Source organism: Monodelphis domestica, chromosome 4, assembly GCF_027887165.1.
Source record: "Monodelphis domestica isolate mMonDom1 chromosome 4, mMonDom1.pri, whole genome shotgun sequence".
NCBI classification, from domain to species: domain Eukaryota; kingdom Metazoa; phylum Chordata; class Mammalia; order Didelphimorphia; family Didelphidae; genus Monodelphis; species Monodelphis domestica.
This window is the reverse complement of record NC_077230.1, coordinates 31,909,870-31,933,317: the sequence shown is the minus strand read 5'-3', so window position 1 is coordinate 31,933,317 and position 23,448 is coordinate 31,909,870. Positions and strand designations below refer to the sequence as shown.

Below are 23,448 nucleotides of genomic sequence, written 5' to 3'. Positions count from 1 at the left end.
GGACTCAGTAAGGACCTTAGAAATCTTCTGGTCCAATCTTCTCATTTTAAAGATGAGGAAAATAGAAATATATAAAATTGATTTAAAATTTTCTTAAGCAGATTAACTAGTTAGATCAATGTGGATGAACTGTTATTTACCTACCCTTAAATTAAGTGCATAAAATATCCATGGGCATACTCTTTATAATAGTAAAAACAATTAGAAAATATAGGTTCAACAATTGGAGGTGGCTTAACAAATATTTATTGTGATGGTGCAATAAAATGATAACTATGAAACAAATAAGGGAATATGGAAACCAGCAGAATAGAAACATATATACATATATACACATTTATAAGAAACATGTATGTATATATTATATATTGACAGTTAATCTACAAACATTTATTAAGCAATTACTATGTGCTAAGAACTATATATGATAACTATATTTTTTCAAAAAGAAAAAATTATTAAAAGGTGACAAAATTTTTTTAAAGCAGAACTGAAAAGGGGAAAAAAGTTTGATTGGGGATAAAAAGATCTCGATGTTGAATCAAATTCCAACTCTGTCACTTATTAACTGTATGACCTTAAACAAGTCACTTATCCTCTGTGAACTTCAGTTTCCTCTTCCTTAAAATAAGTCAATTCTAGTTCTATGATCTCTATGTCTATGCTCTCTAAAAAATACCTTTTTATTTTTTTAATCTTTTTTTCTTGTTTTAAAAGGTCAAGGTTTTTCTGTAACATTTTGCCCCTTATTTCATACACATTATTTTATGAAGATTCTTATTTAGCATATTTTATTTTTTCAAATTGCTAATTTATTCTTGCTACATGAAACTAATTCGTATACTATACACTTTTACTATACTTTCATAAAACTGGAATCTATTATTTATTACATTTATTACTTAGACACTGTTAGATAAACTTCAGCACTATGGTTTTTAAATAATGAGATAAATAACCTGACACATTTCTAAATTTTATCATTAAAATTGCCTAAGTGTAAAAAAGTTTCTCTGAAACATCCTTCACACCTTTCAATTACTTTGGAGACTAATCAAGATACAAACAATTGTTGATTAGCCTCTAGTGTTTCTATTTTAGAATGAAAACATTATTTTGACAATCTCTCTTGAACATTGCAGTACTGCAAAATCTCTTTGTTGTGATTCCATTTAAAGAGCTTTATATATATATATATATATTTATATATATATATATGTATATATATATATATCTTGATGAACAGGTATTGCTTAATAACGATTTTAAATGAAAATATATTTTAAATATGTAACTAATATCCTTCAATGAGAACAATGTTGCATATTAATAATCTTAAGACCATATTTACTTTCCTAAAATCTCAAATAAAAATAAACAAATGGAGACTTGAAGAGAATATGAGAACTATGGCAAGTTGAGGGCTCCCAAGAGAGCTTGGACAATTGTTATAGGTTTCTTTGGTGACTTTGTTTTGTGTGCATATGGAGTTGCATAAATTTCACGCATCCATCATTTAGTTAGTAAATCTTCTGGGTAAGAATTAGGGATTTTGCTTTATTTTACTTTTTGCATGGGTCACCTTCATCTCTTCTAAAGGCTTTCCATGCACAACTGAACATCCAATTAATTACTTAGGCAATTTTCAGGCCAACTCTTGAAAATAATTTATGTTGAAGAATAGCACTGGATGTTTCAGTACTTACACTTTCTTTTAATATCACCACAAATCCATCTGTGACAAATCATACATCTGAGCCAGATCTTCAGCACACAAACTCACAACAAAAAAAGTAGACATTTGTAGTACATTCTACATGTGAGAAGTAACTGTTATCAATATAGCTGACCTTTATCCATTGAAGGTTTGCCTCTTTGCGCCTGTTCTCCAGTTTATCTAGCTCTTCTGGGTTTATGGTTTCACTTATAAGAGCTTTTCCTCCAGTTTCATTTAATTGTTTCAGTATTCCCTGGCGTCCAGGCAATTCTTCCACTCGTAACTAAAACCAATAAATGGAACAACATTTACAATAAATTACGTGGACGTATCTATTATCTAACAGAGAAAACATGTTTTTAACAAAGAAAATTACTGATCTTTGTAGTTGTGACATGTGTTTATATCAACAGGCTTTCAAAATTCTAAATTTAAGTAACTCCTTAAACAAAGGCATAGTGGCTCAGCAGACAGAATGCTGTGCCTAGAGTCAGGAAGACTCGTCTTCCTGAGTTCAAATCTGGCCTCAGCCACTTAGTAGATATATAAACCTGAATAAGTCACTTAAACCTGTTTGCCTCAGTTTCCTCATCTATAAAATGAACTGGAGAAGGAAATGGCAAACCACTCCTGTATTTGTGCCAAGAAATCCCTAGATGGGGTGATAGAAAGTCAGACACAAATGAAAATTTCAATAATAATTCTTTAAACACAGGCAGTCAAGTGATCCTCAAAGATGGGAATTAGGATAATCCCAGTGTGTGTAGTTCTGTCCAGGAAGCAATATTCACCAGAGGATGAAGACATCCTGATAGTGGACCACCAAGTGAGAGGATATTACAACAATGGCCCAACATTTGTAATTTAAATTTCCCAAATTACAGTTTACATACCAATGGTGTGTGTGTGTGTGTGTGTGTGTGTGTGTGTGTATGTAAGATACTTCCTATATTAAAAAAAAAAAGTCTGAAGAGCATAATCTTCCCAAGCTTAAAAGATCATGGTTATCTATGAATCCTTATCCTTTTCCCACTACACCATCACTTGCAAGTTCTATTGATTATGACTCTGTGATATCTTTTAAATCTCTTTCTTTCAACATATTAGCATTATTCTACTTGACAACTCCCAATCTTTGGTCCTTTAGTTCAACCCTTGCATTGGTAGGATTGTCTTAGGCTTTACATAGCCCTTATTCTATATGAAACTGACTGCTTCCAAATCATCTTCCAAACTCTTCTGAATGGCAGTCAAGATTTTCAGTAATTCAGCCCCAATACAAGCTTCCAGTTCTCTTATTTATTTTTCTATTATAGGTATATTGGTCTACCCACTAGTCCTCTAATATATCCTGTACTCTATTGCTTGCATCATCCATTTTAGAATTTCCATCTCCTCATAATCTCTAACTGTCCATATCCAATGCATCGTTAATATGACCATAACGTTTTATCCGATTGTCTCAGTCATAGGCAATCTGTGCCACCAGTACATACTACATATTTGTTATTTTGATAACTGTCATAGTTATCTTAATGAGTCTCTTATTTAACTGATTAGATTATAAATTAACCAAGAAAATGGATTGTTTCTTATTCTCATTTTTCTGTCCTTCATTATCTACCAAGCATAGTACTTGGTATAATGGGTAAATTTTTTTAGAAAATGTTTGCTAATTGAATGATCAATATCTTCTAAAATATGATTTTTGAACCAGATATTTCTTTTATTTTATCTGAATCTAAGTATATGCAGGAAACATTTTCAAGGAGAAATAGGATAACTATTATATGATATAAAATGTGAAAATTAAATTTATGGTTTGATCATATACTGCTGTTTCTTTCTCAGGTACCACAACATTTTTTTAAGAATGAGATGATTCTAAGTACACCCTCATCTAGATATTGAAACCAGTAGGACCACTAAATTACCAAGAGTTCTATTTCCCTTTGGTGTTTGTTTATTTGTTTTTAGCCTTCCTAAGATTTAAAACTCTTTTGAACACAAAAGTCAATATTGGCAAGATCCACTTATATCTCAAATCCATCAATACAAAATAGAATTCATCATCTTTCCATCCAAACACTGACTTCTTCCAAAGTTCTCTATTTCTGTAAAAGTACTACCATTCTCTTATACCTGCAAGGGCATCCAGTCTTCTGGTTTGTAGACTTGCAGTTGTCCTCTCTCATCTTTCCATCCCCTCTATGGTCAAGTCTTCCCAATTGTGCTTCCATAATATCTCTTACATCTACTGCCTTATGTTCATTTAGACAGTAAACACCATAGTTGAAGGTCTTATTCCCTCTTATCTGGACCATAATAGGCTCCAAATTATTTTCTTGGCTTCAGTCCATACTCCATATAGGTGTCAAAACAACCTTCCTCAGCAAAAGTCTGACTATGTCACTGCCCTCTTCAAAGGTTTTATGGCTTCCTATTGTCTCTAGGATAAACTATAAAATATTCTGTCCAGCATTTGAAGTCTTCTGCAATCTTGTTCTACCTCCTTTTCCAGAATTACACTACATTATTCCTGTTAATGTTCTATATAACCCAGTCAATTTTGACTATTAGCTAATATACCAATCAGGACACTATATTTCTACTTTCTGGATATTTACATAAATTGAATTCCATGTCTTCAATGAAATACCTTTTTCATCTCTCAGAATTCTTATTTTCTTTCAAGATTCAGCTAAGGTCTCACCTTCAAGCCTTCTTTAATTTCAATAGCCTTTAAACTTTCCTCTATGTTAACAAAAATTATATCTTTAAATAAAGGTTTATCCTTTCTTCCACTAAGAGAATGTAAGACCTTTAAGGTAAAGGACTATTTTGATTTTCTTTTTGTGACACTAGCACCTGGTACAATATTTTCAATTTTCTTTCTTTCCCCCCTCTCCTGTCTTTTATTTCATCTCTCTCTCTCTCTCTCTTTCTTTATAAGTTGGACTTAAACATGAGCTTTACTGACTCTGAGGTAATTTTTCTATTAATTACTCCACATTGTTTTTCTGCCTATTCTTAGAAGGTATCATGCATGCATGAAAACATACACATGTTCTTATATATGTGTGCATGTATACATTCATGCATGTATATAATATGTGGATATATGCATTTGTGTGTAATATGTCATATATTGAATTCTATAAGCATATGTAAGCTCAAATTTAATTGGTTTTAAAATTAAAAGAATCTGCTTAAGTTTCTTTTTCAAATGACCTGTTCATTTGCCTGTGTTGGGACATCTAAGAAATAATAAGAATATTAAAAAAAAAAACATGAGCACAGAAATTCTGTAAATTGATTTGACTCTATTCAGAGTCATTATGTTAGCTTAGAAAAAATGAACAACCAGACTAAAGTCTATCATTGTCAATTGGAACCCTTTTGAGTTGAGACTGAAACAATCTGGCAATAAGATGCTCATGTCTACAAAATCAAGCAATACTTCAAAACATATTGAAATTTGATTGTCACCCTTCCCACAGGGTGACACTCCATCATTCATGATAATTATTCTCAAAATGAAACTAATTTTAAATTTAATATTGAATTCATTTTATTACCATTAATAATGATAAATTTGTGCCATTGAATAGCACCTTCAGGAATATGGAAATGTTACAAAAGCAAATGAAAGGAAGTTGTAATTCTAAAAAAGCTGGTAAACAAAAGGTTAAAAGAAAGTAAAATGTTGACCAAATTTCTTAGTGTAAAAACATGAAAATAATTATTATTAAAACTATTAAAATAGGGGGGAAATTATAAGAATCTTTTAAAGTATAAACAAATGGGGCTTTTTAAAATGCCAAATTTTACCTTAACTTTTTCCAGTGTATTCTTTAGTTGCTGTTCATTTCCTGGTTCAAGAGGGGTATTGACAATGCTTTCTGCTTCCTTTAACCATAAAATGAATTCATTTAAATCACCTTCAAATTCTGACAAAATATTCTTTTGTTCTTCTAACCTAGAAATAAAAAAACAAAGTTACTATTAAAATAATATTCTCAACAAATAATTTGAAAAGCAAATAAAAAGGTCACAATTTTATTAAAGAAAAAACTACTCATTTTGATTAAAATAATTTTTGTATTATTTCTCTATGCAAAAAAACATTCAGTGGTTCGTCACTCTGAGCCAAATAAAGTCTGAACACCTCATCACGGCATTATTCAGTCTTTTACAACACAGACCCTGACCTATCTTTGTAGCCCCATTTTATTTTTTCCCATATGTCATACTTCTTGGCCCAACCCCCTCTCTCTCAGTCCAATTGAGTAAACAAGTCCTTGATGCCATGTTTTTGTCATGCTGTTATCTCTGTTTAGAATTCTACTCTGTCAGCACCTCAAACTAAAGTCTATCAATTCAAATGCTTTTTTAATCCTTTAAGATTCATCTTAAAATATACTTCTTGAAGGAAGGCTTTTCTAACCCCCACAGTGGGAGGTGACCCTTTCCTACCTAGGACTCTATGGCTCTCTATAGAGCCTTTGGTACCTTTCTCATGGTATTTATCATACTCTTTCTGTTATTAGAATTTCATTTATTTCCCATTGTTGATCGGAATGTCCTTGGAGAGAAGAACTATATTTTATTCTTCTTGGCATCCCCACTAGTGGACAGATATGCATTTAGGCACTTAATAAATACTTGAGCTGAATTTCATTACTTTTAAAATGATTAAAATATATGGATTTTGACTTTTAAATGTAAAATTATAATAGCATAAAATATAATAACCAGAAAGGCAATAAAACATGTGAAATACATTTTAAATGCTATTCTTTTTACATTTTTCTTTCAAATTAACAGTGCAATAACCATTAAATAATTAAAGTGTAATTCTTTTTCTAAATTATGGTAAATGTAATTTGATTGAGTAGAAACAGAAATTGATTTACAATATCTGAAATAATTTTGTCAAGAAGGAATATCTTAAGTTACAAAATGCTTTTATAGTATGTAGGTCAAATACTTTTAAAGAATATTTCTCATATAATACATTTTAAAACTCTAAGCAAACTAATTTTAAAGATCATTTGTGAACTGACTCCTGTCAAAAATTTGAAAAAAAGCCCTATGATAAAAGTAACTATCATTTCCATTGAATCATTCTTCTTCCAACCATTATTTTTTTTCAGCATAAAATTCTCTAGGCTACTTTTATGGGCACTTTAATATAAACAGAATTTGGGACAAGATCACGGAGTCATTTTCTATAATACTTGAGTTCTTATAGTTTTTCTTTTCTGTTTTTAAGCCCTTTGCCAACCTGCTTCATTTATACCTCCTCTTTAATAAGTTCCTTATGACTTTCTTTGCAAATTTTTAATAGTTCGTTTTATTTCAATTGTCATTTGACTAAATTTTCTATTTTCTGCTGCCTCAGTAGCTATCACATGCATAACATATTAAAGTTTTCCATGCACTTTACCCAATATCATTGCAGTTGATCCTCACGATAACTCTAAGAGATACTCATCTCCATTTTCCAGATGAGTAAAACTAAAGTTGATTGAGGTTAAATGATTGTCTAGAGTTACATAGCAGATCAGAGTTAAAGAAGGAATTCTATAGATAAAAAAAAGACGTAGGTTTTCCAGTCTCAAAGTCTAGTATTCTCTCTACTATATCATTATTCCAAGAATGTGTTTATTCACCATTGAACTTTCCACAAACAGTTAAATTCTTGTAACACTATTCTGGAATCCTATTAAAGGAAGAGGCCTGTTAGTCATGAGCTCTTATCTTCCTTCAACATCTGTCTAGGACCATGAGTTCTGTTTCAAATTCAGGAAGTAGTATAAAAAATGAAAATGAATGATCAGGAAAATGAAAAGTCATGCTAAATTAAAACCCACAAATTTGGAAATGAAATCCTAAATGTCAGTCCTACCTTGCAATCAAGACTGCTTTTAAAACAATAGAAAATCTTCTCTCTTATTTTCCTCCCTGTCATACTCACAGAAACAATCTCAATAAAAAGTCACTTGTTTTGAGTACTGAACAAAAGAACAGACAGAGTCTAAAATGTTTAAATCCTTGATTGCAGTAGAACTCTGTGTGAGTTGTTGGCTTCCCACCCCCCCCCTTAATGGAGGTAAATATATAAAATTTAATGATGACTTCTAATCATTATAGTGAATAATTTTTTTAAAAAACCACTATTCTCTCCCACTATAAAGTTAAAAGAAAATTGTAAGCTCTGAAATTTGATTTGAAATGTTGAATTCAGGAAGAGACGGATTTATAAAACTATATGCCATTGCAAAGTCATTTCAGGGAGCCATAATTATTTCAGGGAGCAATCAAACATTATCAGCAGATGAGCAAATGAACATAATACCTTATTCCACAAAAGTAAAGACTGCTTTTAAAATCAAGAGTTAGTGATGAATAGCTTTCAATGTATGTGTTTTTGCACACATACTCTGCTCAACTGTCTTTTATTTTTATATATCCTGTTGCAATAAACTCATAAACACCATAAAAAACATTTTTCCTAAATGTGCTATATTTTCCTCTTTTATAGTGCATTAAGATAGGATGCAGTAGGTATTTACCCATAATTGATTTATAATTAATTACTTTCTATAACTTCAGATAAAAGTTAGAGGCTTTCATAAGATTTCATGGATTTAATGATCTACTTTCCTAGCAATCTTAGAATTAAATACCTAATGTAAAGCACCTTTTAAATAGTAGTTTTTCTTTAATAATAGTTTCAGTAAAGTATTTGACATAATATTGTCACTGACATTGAGCTCATGAGAGCAATTTTTCCTGATGATTTTTAAATGATACAATTAAAAAAAATAACTTTTTTGAAGTCTTCTTTAAGTTTTTGTACTTTTTAGTACAAATATATGATACAACCAACTTAACTTTAGCCTGATTCTGCTCTTCCCCAAACTATGCATGTTTTCTAGTAATTTCAAAAGCCTTGATTTGAAACTTTAAAAGCTGTAATTTGTATGTGTGTCTTCAGATAATCAAAAAATAAAATAATATAGTAAACATTCTGAAAGCTGTCTTTTGACAGAACTGTTTAAAAATGCTTTATATATTAGCATTCATCACATGAAGTGTTATTTCTTTGTTTACCTACTGGCTTAATGTTTATGATAGGATTTATTCAGGCATGTGGTAGTAATAATAATGAATGGGATATTTAACATTACCCATCTGCAATTAAATCTGAGCTATTTTATTTTTAAAGTCATTGCAATGCATTTAGCTATTTCCCCCCAAAACAGTAGTTTCCTGGTTGAAGTATTGGTTATGTTATAATTTACATTATAAATGTTCTTAATGAAGGTTCAGGAAGTAGAAAAGCATTATGGTGAAAGATTTGCATAACTAGAAAAGGAGAGCTACAAATATATCATCTAGTACAGTGTGCTTATCATTATTACAGTGTGAGTCACAGCTTTATGTCTAAAAGGCTATTCATATGCCTAAGTAGAATCTACAATCATTTCCATAGTTGATTTCTGGGGAAAGTCCACTAATCAACCAAATGTTTGCCTCATCTGCTTCACTGAAACATGATGCTATATATTTCTTGATTCATTAATTTGTTCTAAATTTCTAGGCTCTATCAAAAAGTTCTGAATAAATCATGAGGCAAACATTATATGGTGGGAAGAGCCAAGACTTAAATTCTAGTTCTGATTCTCTATTACTTATCACATCTGTGGCTTTGAGGATAAGTCTATTAGCCCAAATCCAGTCCAGACCTGCAATTTTACTGAAGTGACACAAAACTCTCCCCACACATGTAGATAAGCAATTTGGCTCTAATTTGTACTCTTAAAGCAGTACCTGGGGCATTGAAAAGTTAAGTGGCTTGTGCATGGTAACACCTCTAGTATAAAGCAGGAACAATACCTCAACCCAGAACTTCCTGAAAACAAAGCATCTAATGCCTTATCTGCAGAATTAGAACACCTTCTTTAATTCATGCATATAATCAAAGAAAGAGCTAAAAGGGGGCATAGAAATAATCTAAAGATAACACAGATCCTCTTGTTTCAAATTCATGAAATTTTTCCCATAGAACAATATCACTCAGAGGATCAAATGGATTAACTAGCTGCAATTGTCTTTTGCCCTTTTTATAAGAAATTATTTTATCAAAGCCTATCAGTAGTTTCCTAATGACCAAGACCTTATTATGTCCTCATCTTCCTTGATCTTTCTGCAGCATTTCATTGTCTTCCAACCTCTTCTTAAGTAGATATTTTCCCCAGTCTTATCTATGTGTTACATTTTTCTGGTTCTTCTCTTCCCTTTATAAATAGTTCTCTGTCTTTTTTCAATATAAAATTTTTCTTTCTTTCTTTGACTCTCTTCTCTTCCCCATTATCATTTCTCTAATGGCAATCTTATTTATCTCCACTAATCTATATAGATAATTTCCTTAAATCTTGGTTTAGCCTTGAAATTATATATGTGTGTGTGTGTGTGTGTGTGTGTCTATTTATATATATTCGAATTTCAACATGTGCCAAATGATTTCTTATTTTCTTTTCCTTTAAATGGCATTGTGATTACACTATTCTTACCCACAATGACCTAGTCTTCCATATATTTAACCTGAGAGCTCTTTGTTTCTTCCCTCTTTCTTTTCTCTTATATCCAGCCAATTACCAAGTCCTAACAATTTCCCCTCAAAAATAGTGTTTACATCTATCCTTTCTACTCCACTATCACTATTATCATTTATGCAAAAATGCATATGTATAAAGACACAGACATACATATGTGTACAATGCAATGTAGTATCTATGTAGGGATGTTTAATAGACTGTTGGCGATGTGGAACTAAAATTTAACAGAAAGATTATAGCTCCTAGGAGCAAAAATTTAGAGCTGAAAGGGCAACAGAGGTCATTTTGTCTAATGTTCTATTTTATATTTGAGGACAGCTCCAGAAAGTTTAAGTAATGATCATGTGTAAGTCTCTCATTCTCAAAAACCCCTCACTCAATTTTTCCATCCCATATTTCCTAACTTTTTTTTTTTTTGCTAAACTCCTAGAAAAGGCCACCTATAATATTTTCCTCACTTCTCCACTCACTCTCTTCTAATCTCTACAATTTGACTTTCAACTTAATCTACAACAGAAACTTCTCTCTCCAAAGTTATCAATGGTCTCTTGGTTGGTTGTTGCCCTTTGTTCTCAAAGAGGACCAAAATGATATCACTAGTGATGTCTTCTGATGCATGAATAAATTGGATTTAGGTAAGGCAAAATTGTACAAAGTCCTTAGCCTCATTCTTTCTTTTACAGTCACTGAAGTTAAGTGGAAAGACAAAAGTGAGAATGACTAGTGATGGCCCAGAATTTGTTGGATGACATTAGCTTCTTCAATGTTCAACCAAGTGCTAAGCACTTTGCCACATTTATATGGCCTTCGTGGCCATTGAAACAAATAGTTCTCATCTGTCCCTTCCACAGGGGAAAGTCTTCACGTGCCTGGTGTAGACATCCCCCCAAATTACTGAAGCATTCAAAGCCTGTTGGTTACCCTCAACATTGTCAAATCCAATTCCTTTTTTTTTTCAATCTTATACCTTCTTGACTTCTCTGTCAAAACATTGTTGATCACTTTCTCAGTTATATTCTCTTCTATGTTTCTGGGACAAAATTGTTTCCTAAGTTCTTTTTTTTAACTATTTCTTCTCAGTCTCCTTAACAGTATCTTTATCTAGATCATGCTCTAGATCCATATCATGGTATCACACAAGGCTCTATTTTATATTATTTTACCTGATGATTGCCTAATCTCTCAAATTTAATTATCATCTCTATGCTGATGATTTTCATATCATCCTGTCCTAATTACTTGGACTATATAGTCTTCTAGGTCCAAGTGCCATTTAAATATCTCAAATTGGATATACTATAGAAATCCAAAAGTCAACAACAAAAGCCCTTTATAAATAACACTCCCCCTTCACCTTTCTTGTCTTCTTTTATACTCTCTGTCATATACTTTTTGACCTAGTGACACTAGCCTCCTTGCTATTCCTTGAATAAAACATTCCATGTTTCAGCTCCAGCTATCTTCACTTGCTGTTTCCCCCATATCTGGAATGCTTTTTCTCCTGATCGCTACTTCCTGATTCTCCTGCCTTCCTTTAAGACTCACCTTATTTGGGAAGTCTTCCCCTACTCTTCTTAATTCTAATGCCTTCTTTCTGTCAATTATCCTATTTGTCCTGTATTGTGAAGATAAAGTTAACTCTTCCTTTGTCTATTTTTAGTTAATCAAATCAAGAACTTAAAGTACCTCTACTTAGTAGCTATATAACCATTTGGTAAGAGAACTCACAAGTCACTTACTAGTTCACACTCCCAAAGGCCACAAGCACTGCCCTCTGTGGGCAGTGCTAGGCAAATTGAAAGACTACAATTGGTTCCTGTGAAGGGGGGGGGGGGGGGAAGAGAGGAAATGATTTGGAAAAGGGGGTATAAAAGAAGAGACCAACATGCTCTGGCCTTTTTGCTTCCTTGGTTTGGGAGAGGCTGGTTACTTGGAGAGACTCTTTTCTTGGATTCTGTTTTGGTGAGTACAGCTGAAGAAGCACACTTTTCCTTGGAGTCATGTGGTGGAATTTTGACTGAAGACTACTGGAAAATCCATATAGATATTGGGACTTGGGGAAGCTCCTGCAGGTAAACTGAGCCAAACATCACCAGAGACTCACTTAGGGTGGTAGACTAGACAAGGCTCTGTCTCCTTCCTACATTTCCCACTTTCAATATCTCTATCTTACTGTAAATAGAAGCTGATAACAGTCAAATTGACTTAGAGGCTAATATTTTATAAATAGTGACCATAATATTTTTTAACTCTCATATTGAGTCAAAACCTAAATTTAATTGTTACAGTATATAGTGTGAATTTTAGTTTTACTAAAACATGCTTAGCCTTTAGAAATTCTAGCAACCAGGAATGTATACACCCCTACTTAAGGATTAAGTGTTGAGGAGGATGGCCTATTACTGATGTGTACTAGCACATGACAAATTAGGAACAACTGACAGACCATGGGGTTGTCCTGTTAAGCTTAAGCTACCATTGGTACATGTGAAATGCAGGAAGTGATGTAAAGAACGTTCTATATATTATATTTCATATCACTTCCTCTCTCTAGGGCTCTCTCGCTCTTGCTTGCTGTCTCTCAGAGACATTGGCTTTTTCTCCGCATTGGAAGTTTGTGGCAGCATGCTTGGTGTTGTAGAGATTAAAATTAATATCCATGAAAGGATTCTAGAACTCAGCTTTTCCTTTTCCTTTTCTTTAAAGCCAGCAGCCTGGCTACAGCTGAGCAACTTGGCAGTTTAAACCTGCTGGTTTGCAAGCAAAGCCACTTTTCTACTGGTAGTTTTCAACCCTCTCTCCAGCCACCCAGCTGTGGCTCATTCCTCTAGCTCTCCTCCCGCCTTCCAAGCCTCTGGCAGCTGTGAGTATTTGGGTATCTTTACACCCCAGCTGCCTTAATTTAGGGGACTTGGTGGAAAAGCCACTCCCCCACTGCCTCAGCCACAGCACCCTGGGCCCACCCTGGTGCTGAAGCCTAGTCACACCTGGCTTGATTTCTCCTACCCCTGGCCCAAAAGCCACTGCTGGGTTTTTTTTCTTAGCCAGAGCTAGTTCCAGCCTAGCCCTCACTCCCACATAGCTGCTGCTTCTGCTGCTTCTGCTGCCCTATCTCCAGTCCAGTGAGTACAAGCTTCCCTTTTCCCAGCCAGCTCCAAGGGAAGGTGCTTTCCCTGGTGGACAGATTTCCCCCTAGGCTCCACCAGGCTCTTTGTCTTGGCTGGGAGAGACCTAGACCTCTTTTTTTTTTTAACCATGTCCCTAACCCCTCCCAGTTGTTGTGCTGCCTCTTGGCCACTAGAGGTCAATATTAAGCACTGATTTTTTTTCTTCTTCCTTTTTTTTCTTTCTCTTTTCTTTTTTCTCCTTTTCCTGCTTAGCTACAGTGGTTGTTTGCTGCCACTAGATGGCAGCAATAAATAAACAATTTAAAAATATATTTTTCCCTTTAAAAAAAATCCAATAAAATCATTAAAAATTAGTTAAATACCCTCACCTTCTACCCCACCCCTTATAATAATAATAATAATAATAATTTTAAAATAAGTCAATAAAAACATACATTATCATTTTTTTCTTTTCCTTTCTTGATCAAAATGATAAACAGTATAAATGCTACCATGCAGGAAAGCCTTTTGCTTTTTGCCCAATTAGAAGCATGTAAAATTCCAAATTCCCTCCTACTTGTAATCCTAGGATATTTTATTTTTCTGATCTTCATTCTTAAGACAAAAGATACCCCTATATGAGAGATTAAAGCAGAAACACAGGCCGACAGGAAAATTCAATCAAAAAATTTCAAACACTTACATGACCTAATAAAAAATACTGATCCCACCCAAAACAAGTCTGAATTTTGCAAGCCTGTTCCTGAACCACAAATAGAGGACGAACCTTTTTCTCCCAAAATGGTGATGAGAAACCCCTCTCATATACATCAGGTACAGACCCTTCTCTCTCTTATTCTGCAACATCTATCTCATGCTCTGCAACTCCTGGATGATCTTACCTGCCCTGATCTTTTTTCTAACCCCCCATCTCCTGCCCTTTCTCTGACCTCATGACCAGCCCCAACTCCAAAGAAATCTCATTCTGCTACCATACCTATTCCTACCAGTGTTGCCTCGACACCCCCACAGTCAATTTCTAAGGAATCACAGACATAAGATGACTACTATGAAGGCCTTTTCCCATTAAGGGAAGTGCCCAAACTAAGACGTAATGGGGATGTGGTGACCCTAAGACACCATATTCCCTTTTCCCCAAGAAATTAGGGAAATGACACATAATATACCTTCATTTGAATCTGAACCTTTCATTGTGACCAAGAAGATGGCTGATATTTTTTATCAATATGACCCATCCTATATGGATGTTGAGAATTTGCTCCATGCTTTTCTAACGGAACGTAAGAAAAATGAAATCATCTCTCATGTTAACAAGGCCCGGAGGCATAGTGCATCACACTGGCCAGCTCAGGATCCTGCATGGGGTTATAACAGTACCAAGGACAGGTTGCAATTACATCATTGTAGGGATGCCATTATAACAGCTATGAAAGAATGCTCTGAGAATATGGAAGCATGGTCAAAATTTGAAAGGCTTAGGCAATCAGGAAATGAGACACCCTCACAAGTCATGGATGAGCTCATTGAGGTTGGGGTCGATATCTAGACCTTGATATTTCTAAAGACAAAGATATTAAGCAAATAATGAGACATTTTGTCAATAACTCTTGCAAGGTTTAGATTATTTTTATTATCAAGATTATTTTAAGATGCATCACCCATGGTGACCTCAGATGGACCTTGAAGAGTTGCAAAACACTGCTTCTTATGTCTTTAAAGGCCAAAAGGAAAAACAGGAAGAGGCTAATAATATCATAGAAACCTTGAGAAAACACATCAACATTTTGGAGGAAAAGATTGATAAACAAAACAAAGGGCATGATGATGAACCAATGGCACTAGCCGTTCTCCAAGAACCTAACTATCAGTCCCTTACCTGCCAATTCTGTCATAAAAAGGGCAACAAAATGATGAACTGTAGGAATTTTTTCCAGGTACTGATGAACTAAACCAACCAGAGGAATTCTTCTAGGAACAATTACAGGAATAATAATTATAATGGTGATTTCAGGAATCATAATTTTAGGACTAATAATATCCTAGGGAGATAAATCAGGCACCTGACAACTCATACCAAATGACCCCACAGCAGTATATTTTGAGTGGATCTCACCTCCAAACCACCCAGGGAGCTATTGCCCTTCAGGGGAGAGCCAAAGCTACTACCCAAAGATTATAAAGGTGTATGGGGGAAGGGGGTTGGGGCACAGCAATCAGAGGATACAACCTTTGATTTAACAGACCTTGATGTCTTACTGCCCATTGTCCCTATCCACTGCCCTCCCCATACTAATGAGCCCCATATAACATTAAAGGTTGGTAACACCTATTATGATTGCCTTTTGGACACTAGAGCTTCCCAGTCTGTATTGAAGAGTACACCTGATTCATATTGAAGTTCCATTGGCTCAGTTAATGTCAGGGGGGTATCAGGGATACCCCTAAAGGTTCCCAAGCTTTCCCCTAGAATAGTGTCCATAGGACCCCTTAGTGTGGAACACACTTTCCTCTTAATACCTGACTCCCCTTTAAATTTGCTGGGGAGACACCTTTTGTGCAAGTTTAGGGCCATAATAACTTGATCTCCAAATGGTTCTATGACACTGGAACTGCCTGAGGAATCCTTAACTTTACTCCCTGTACTTCTTTCAGATACTAATGAAATGAAGGAGACTCCTATTTTTGAGATCCAAACTGATATACCCGAGTCTCTCTGGACCACATTATCTTCTGATGTTGGCCTACTTAAATTGGCTATCCCTGTCCAAATTCAAACAAAATCTATCCCAACTCCTTCCATTCTTCAGTACCTTCTTTCAAAGGAGGCAATTGATAGCATTACACCAGTAATAAATTCCCTAATTGACCAAGGCATCATCATTCCCTGTAAATACGAAAACAATATGTCCATCCTGCCTGTTAAAAAACCAAAACTGAGGCCCAATGGCAAGCATCTCTATTGCTTTGTCCAGGATTTGAGAGCTGTGAATAATCATGTTATAAAGAGACACCCTGTAGTTTCCAACATAAATACTGTTATTTCTTCTGTTCCTAGCACGGCTACATACTTTACAGTAGTAGGCTTGTGCTCAGCTTTTTTCTCTATACCCATACATGAGAATTTGCTGTCACCTGGAAAGACTCTCAGTGGACCTGGGCTCATCTGCCCCAAGGTTTCATGGATAGCCATACTCTGTTCACACAATTCTTAACTGCTAATAATACAGTCATTTAATTCAGTATATGGATGATTTACTCCTGGCCTCACCAAACAGTGAAGCATGCCACTTGGATAGCAAACACCTCCTCTTAGAGCTACATAAGAGAGGCCACAAGGTCTCCAAGGACAAAGTTCAGTGGTGTCTCCCCAAGGTACTATATTTAGGCTTTATTTTAACTGCTGGTTCCCATTTAATTTCTCCCATGCGTATTGAAAATATCCAAAAGTTAAGTACTCCTACCACTAAAAAGCAATTGAGAGCTATTCTTGTAGGAACAGGATTTTGTCGGCAGTGGATCTCTTGCTATGGGGAAATCACTAAGGCCATTGTAGCACTCACAAAAAACTCGGTCCCTGAACCACTTAAATTGGAAATAGAACACCTAACAGTTCTTTCAAATTTAAAACAAGCTATCCTGTCTGCCCCTGATCTAGGCATACCAAATTATGATAAACCATTTACCTTATATGTCCATGAACAAAAAGGGGTAGCTTCAGGTGTTCTAACTCAACTTTGGGGACCTGCTCAACATCCAGTAGCTTATTATTCATCCCAACTTGACCCAGTAGTTGCCAGATCACCACCATGCCATAGAGGAGTAGCTGCCACAGCTTTACTGGTAACCAAATCTACCGATCTGGTATTGGGATGTTCTCTGACCATAATGTGCTCACACAAGGTCAAGGCATTCTTATTAAGACATAGGACACAGGCATTTACTGACCAAAGGATTGGTAGGTATGAGATAACCCTATTAAATAGCGAATATATCACATTAAAGCTCTGTGGATTTCTTAATCCTGCAACCTTGTTCCCTGATTTGCTAATTTCCGGAGAACCTTTACACGATTGTATGTCTTTAGTGTCCACTGTTGATAAACCTCATGATGATTTATTGGACACTCCTTTGGATGATTCAGATTTAATATTATTTACATATGGTTCTTCATTTATGAGGGATGGTGTATGCTATACAGGAGCTTCAGTATTTACTGAATTTGATACTCTGTGGTTAGCTTCCTTGTCCTCAAATGTCTGCACAGGGTGGATAACTCACAGATTTGAAACAGGCCTGTATTATTGCAAAGGAAAGAAGTGTCACAATTTATACAGATTCCAGCTATGCCTTTGGCATATGTCATTCTGTTGGCATGCTATGGCTTCAGAGGGGATTCTTAACATCACCTGGAAAATGTATTGCCAATGAAAACCTTATTACTGAACTTCTTTCTGCCATCAAGCTTCCCAAAGCTATAGCTGTTGTTCAGTGCTCTGCACATCCAGGTGGCACTGACCCTATCTCCAGGGGAAATAACCAAGGAGATATCTCAGCAAAACTAGCAGCCTTAGAAGGCCCTGAATTAATTATGCCACTAACAATTACTGATGATTTGGATCTATCCATTTCTTATAATGACAAGGAAGTAGAAAAATGGAAGAAGAAATGTAAAGTAAAACAGATAAATGGAGTATGGGTATCATTAGATGGCAAACCCTTACTCCCTAGAGCCTTCTATAATCAGATTTGTCACTGTATTCATAAACATGGTCATTTTGGCACTTAAGGCACCATAGACTCTGTTAAAAGAGTATGGGTAGCACCTGGAATAACTATAATTGCCTCCAAAGTATATACAGTTTGTCCTACCTGTCAGGCCTTTAATCAACATGCCTTTTGAGGAAAAGCCTTTGGTGGATGTCCTCTTGCTTACACACCATTTGAGATTCTTAATGCCAAAAGCTGGACAGTATAAATTTTGTCTGATCATAGTTGATCAATTGACCAGGTAGTCTGAGGCATTTCCTACTGCTTATGCCACAATGGCTTTTGTTGCTAAAATCCTTTTGAAAGAAATTATTCCTCATTTTGGCCTGCCTGCACATATTGATTTGGATAAAGGAACTCATTTTACCAATTTGGTGTTATCTCAAATTTATTTATGTCTGGGGATAACTCCTAAATTTCATATACCATATCATCCCCAGAGCTCCAGCCAAGTTGAATGAATAAATAACGAACTTAAAACCATGACTGGCAAATTATGCATAGGAACTCATTTAAAGTGGCCTGAAATTCTACCTCTGGCCCTATTTTATCTTAGAAGCAGACCCAGAGGTGATTTACACATCTCACCATTTGAGATACTATTTGGACATCCACCTATTCAGGTACAACCATTTGCCCCTGCCTATATCTCACTGTTAAGAGGGGATACAACCATTGCTACATATATCAGACAATTAAAAACAAAATTGAAAGAACTCCATGACTCTGGAGCTGCTGTTCAAGCAGGCCCCATTGATTTCTCACTTCATGATTTAAACCCAGGTGATAGTATGTACATAAAGAATTTCAAATGTACTGGGTCAACTGAACCTGCTTATGATGGACCATTCCAGATCCTATTAACTGCACCAACAGTCATAAAAATTGGAGAGAAGGACTCATGGATTCATTGTAGTCATGTAAAACAAGTACCCTCTATTGATGGTGAATAATTGCTTGCACTGATTATATTTGACTATTGATTGCGATTGCACTTCTTTATTGCTGTATTTGTATTATATTGTAATACTTTATTTGATTGATTCTTGTATTTGCACAAATTGCCTTATAGGGCAACACATGTATTACCTCATAGGAGAAATTCTGTATTAATGACGTATATTGACCTGATGTGCCTTTGTAACATTTTGTGCCTTTAATGTTTTTTTTTTAATTTATTTTTTTGAATGTGTTATTGCTTTGTCTACCTCATTTGAACTCAAACTGTGGATCATGGTAAGTCAAGGAGGAAATGATTCTTATTTTTTTTTCTAAATTAGTCTCTTTGTGGTCACCAAAAATGTAGAGATTAAAATTAATATCCAGTACTCCAAGTATTATATGTAATAACATTTATTAAATACTTATCTTGAAGTATAAGGAAGTAAGGCTAGCAAAAAACCAGAGCTGCTCCTCCCTCATCCTTCATGGAACCAGAGAGTGTGTGGGCAGAAAACAGAAACTGAAAGCTCCCTCCACATATAGAGATGCACAAACAGGAAAAGGAAAAGGGGATTCTGGGAAATGTATTCTCTAGGGTTCAAAATTCTATATCAATACAGTGTCTTTGCAGTTTGCCATTTGTGGCTTGCTGGTGAGGTGACTGGGAAAACCTCTGTAGCATGGGTTAGGTGAGGCATCTTCCCTGAGTCACCTTGATGAGGTGGCTGATTCCTCCAAACTCCTATCTGGCTTGCCAGATCAGTCCAATTTCCCTTTCTTCTCTCTCTTCTTCTTAATTTCTTCCTTCTATTGTAATTAAAACCAACATAAAAATCCCAAACTGACTTGAGTAATTTTATTGGGATTGAATTAATCCCTGGCAACCACTAGTATAATATATTCAGTCATTAACCCCTAATTTTACCCTTAACAATAGCTTGTTTTGTATATATTTGTTTGTATGTTGTCTCTCCCAATAGATTATAAACTTCTTGAAGGCAAAGACTGGCTTTTGCTTGTTTTTGTTGTTGTTTTCTTTTATAATCCTAACACTTAAAACAGTGTCTGGTACATAACAAATATCTAACAAATGTTCATTGGCTAATTGATTCTGTGAATTAGTCATCTGTGTTTATGTATTATTCTTTGGAAATATTATTTTTTTCTCAGGATTTAGCAGAGCACTTTATTTAATTATTGATAAATACTAATTAAATTGATGAATAAATATCCAGTAGGTTTTGAAAATGAGTGTTGCATAGAATAGACTTATATGGTGCATTAAAATATTTAAAGAAAAAAAATGAGAGATAGGTTTGGATCAACATCTCACACCCTATACCAAGATAAACTCAGAATGGGTGAATGACCTGAATATAAAGAAGGAAACTATAAGCAAATTAGGTGAACACAGAATAGTATACATGTCAGATCTTTGGGAAAGGAAAGACTTTAAAACTAAGCAAGAGCTAGAAAAAAATCATAAAATGTAAAATAAATAATTTTGATTACATCAAATTAAAAAGGTTTTGTACAAACAAAACCAATGCAACCAAAATTAGAAGGGAAGCAACCAATTGGGAAACAATCTTCATAACAAAAACCTCTGACAAAGGTCTAATTACTCAAATTTATAAAGAGCTAAACCAATTCTACAAAAAAAATCAAACCTTTCTCCAATTGATAAATGGGCAAGGGACATGAATAGGCAATTTTCAGTTAAAGAAATAAAAACTATTAATAAGAACATGAAAAAGTGTTCAAAATCTCTTATAATAAGAGAAATGCAAATCAAAACAACTCTGAAGTATCACCTCAAACCTAGCAGATTGGCTAACATGATAGCAAAGGAAAGTAATGAATGCTGGAGGGGACGTGGCAAAGTTGGGACATTATTGCATTGCTGGTGGAGTTGTGAATTAACCCAATCATTCTAGAGGGCAATTTGGAATTATGCCCAAAAGGCAATAAAAGACTGTCTTCCCTTTGATCCAGCCAAAGCACTGCCAGATTTGTAAGGCAGAGAGATGATAAGGAAAAAAGACTTGTACAAGAATATTCATAGCTGCACTTTTTGTGGTGGCAAAAAAATGGAAAATGAGGGGATGCCCTTCAATTGGGGAATGGCTGAACAAATTATGGCATATGTTGGTGATGGAATACTATTGTGCTCAAAGGAATTATAAAGTGGAGGAATTCCATGGGAACTGGAATGATCTCCAGGAATTGATGCAGAGTGAGAGGAGCAGAATCAGGAGAACATTGTACACAGAGACTGATACACTGTGGTACAATTGAATGCAATGGACTTCTCCATTAAAGGCAATGCAGTGATCCAAACAACTTGGAGGGATCTATGAGAAAAAACACTATCCGCATTCAGAGGAAAAACTGTTGGAGTAGAAACACAGAAGAAAAAACAATTGCTTCAATACATGGGTCGAGGGGATATTGTTAGGGATGTAGACTAAATGAACATCCTAATGCAAACACCAACAACATGGAAATAGGTTTTGATCAAGGGCACACATAAAACCTAATGAAATTGCATGTTGGCTGTGGGAAGGGTGGGGGGAGGGGAGGGAGAGAAATTATATAATTCTTGTAACCAAGGAATAATCTTCTAAATTGACTAAATAAATTAACTTAAATTAAAAAAAAAAAGCAAAACAAAAAGAAGGTTGTTTCTGGTAATCACATAGAGCATCCCATTCTCAACCAGTTCTGTGAATTTCAAAACTATTCCACCCTAATCAGACCATTCTTTAGAAGATCTGATTTAGCTATTTCCTGATCAATAACAATAGAGATACTTGGAATAACAGAATCAGATCTTGGAAACCCACATTCTCCACCCTACTCAGTGTAACAAGATTAGGAAGGGCTGCATCAAACTCAAGATTTAATTATTTGAGAAAATGGCCTTCAACAGACATGTGCAAAAAAAGGACAGACATCTGGGAGGTCCTAAGTCAAGTTTGTGCCACCATTGGCACATGTGACATGCAGGAAGTGAGGTAGAGAACAGCCTCTGGAGTTCTCTGGACTTCCTGTGAGGAGGGCTAGAGTCAGTTCAATCAGGGAGCTTGAGGTTGGAGAAGCCCCACAGACAGCTTTCCTTCAGACGGGTCATGTGAATGATAAGGACTTTCCCTGCCTTGGCTCTCCAAGGCCTTAATGCCCACTTTGGCTCAGCCTGAGCTCTTAGAGTGGTTCTGAGTGAAACTTCTTTCCTTCTCTCCCTCTTTCCTTCTTTCCCTCTCTCTCTCCCTCTAATATTTTCTTCCTCCTGTTGTAATTAAATCACCATAAAAATTTGGCAGCTGACTTGGGTATTTTATTATTTGGTATTTCCCTTGGCAACCATTTAAATTTAGATTTTTTTTCAGTCTCAACCATAATTTTCACCCTTTACAGTTCCCTTATCTAATTCTGAATGAACCTCATACTCACTGAGTATTAGGCCTGCCTGCAGATTTCTTCCTAGTAAATATAAAAGGATTTTGATGGATTTTCAAAGCCACTAGAAGCTATAGAGACTGCCTTCTGATTTTATCATAGGAGGGAGGGAGGTAGCACAGTAGATAGAGTGTTGAACTTGGAATCAGGAAGATCTGATTTCAAATCGAGCCTTAAACACATACTAGAGTAGTAACTTTGGTAATTCACTTAATATCTGTCTGCCTTAGTTTGTTCAACTATAAAATTAGAAAATAGTAGCAACTCTCTGCATTGTTGTAATGACCAAATGACATCCTTAACATGGATTCTGGCACATAATAGGTGCTTAATAGGTGTTTTCCTCTTCCTTCCTGTCAATTAGGATCTATATCACTAAGTGCACTCCAGAAACCAAATGATGTCAATGAGATGTTTAACAAAATGTTCTATCTTGAAGGCCATCCCAGAGCAGCTAAATCTGCTTATAGAATAAGAACCTTAACTAAGAGAGACTTTGGAGAACATCAAGGACAAAATCAGTAACTGAGAAGAATCTCTTTTACTATAGACCTTACAGAAAGTCATAGAGTCTAAAGAAGGCCACTTCGTGAAGTACAACTTCCTGAGCTGCCAGGAAGTTCTGCTTTGGGAAGTTTGCTTGTTTTTCTGAAATCAAACCTAAATTTGACATTTCACAATTTTCACCCAGAACTCCTTTTTTCTGCCCTTCAGATAAAAACAAGTCCAATCCCTCTACCCTAGACGTTCTTCAGATAACCTGAATATTGCTATCATTTCCTACTTAATTCTTCTCCAAGTTAAACAT

The 23,448-nt window shown here is 35.1% G+C and overlaps 1 protein-coding gene across 11 annotated transcripts in view; it reads right to left on the bottom strand.

The window, feature by feature from the left end:
- Window positions 1-23,448, bottom strand: part of DMD (dystrophin) — a 2,399,796-nt gene that overhangs the window by 892,810 nt on the left and 1,483,538 nt on the right. For all 11 annotated transcript variants that reach the window (XM_007493357.3, XM_056797113.1, XM_056797116.1 and 8 more), the window contains 2 exons: window positions 5,549-5,696; window positions 1,851-2,000 (listed from right to left, as the gene is read on the bottom strand). In XM_007493357.3, coding sequence (XP_007493419.2) covers window positions 1,851-2,000; window positions 5,549-5,696 — 298 coding nt within the window. The remainder of the gene's footprint in view (window positions 1-1,850; window positions 2,001-5,548; window positions 5,697-23,448) is intronic.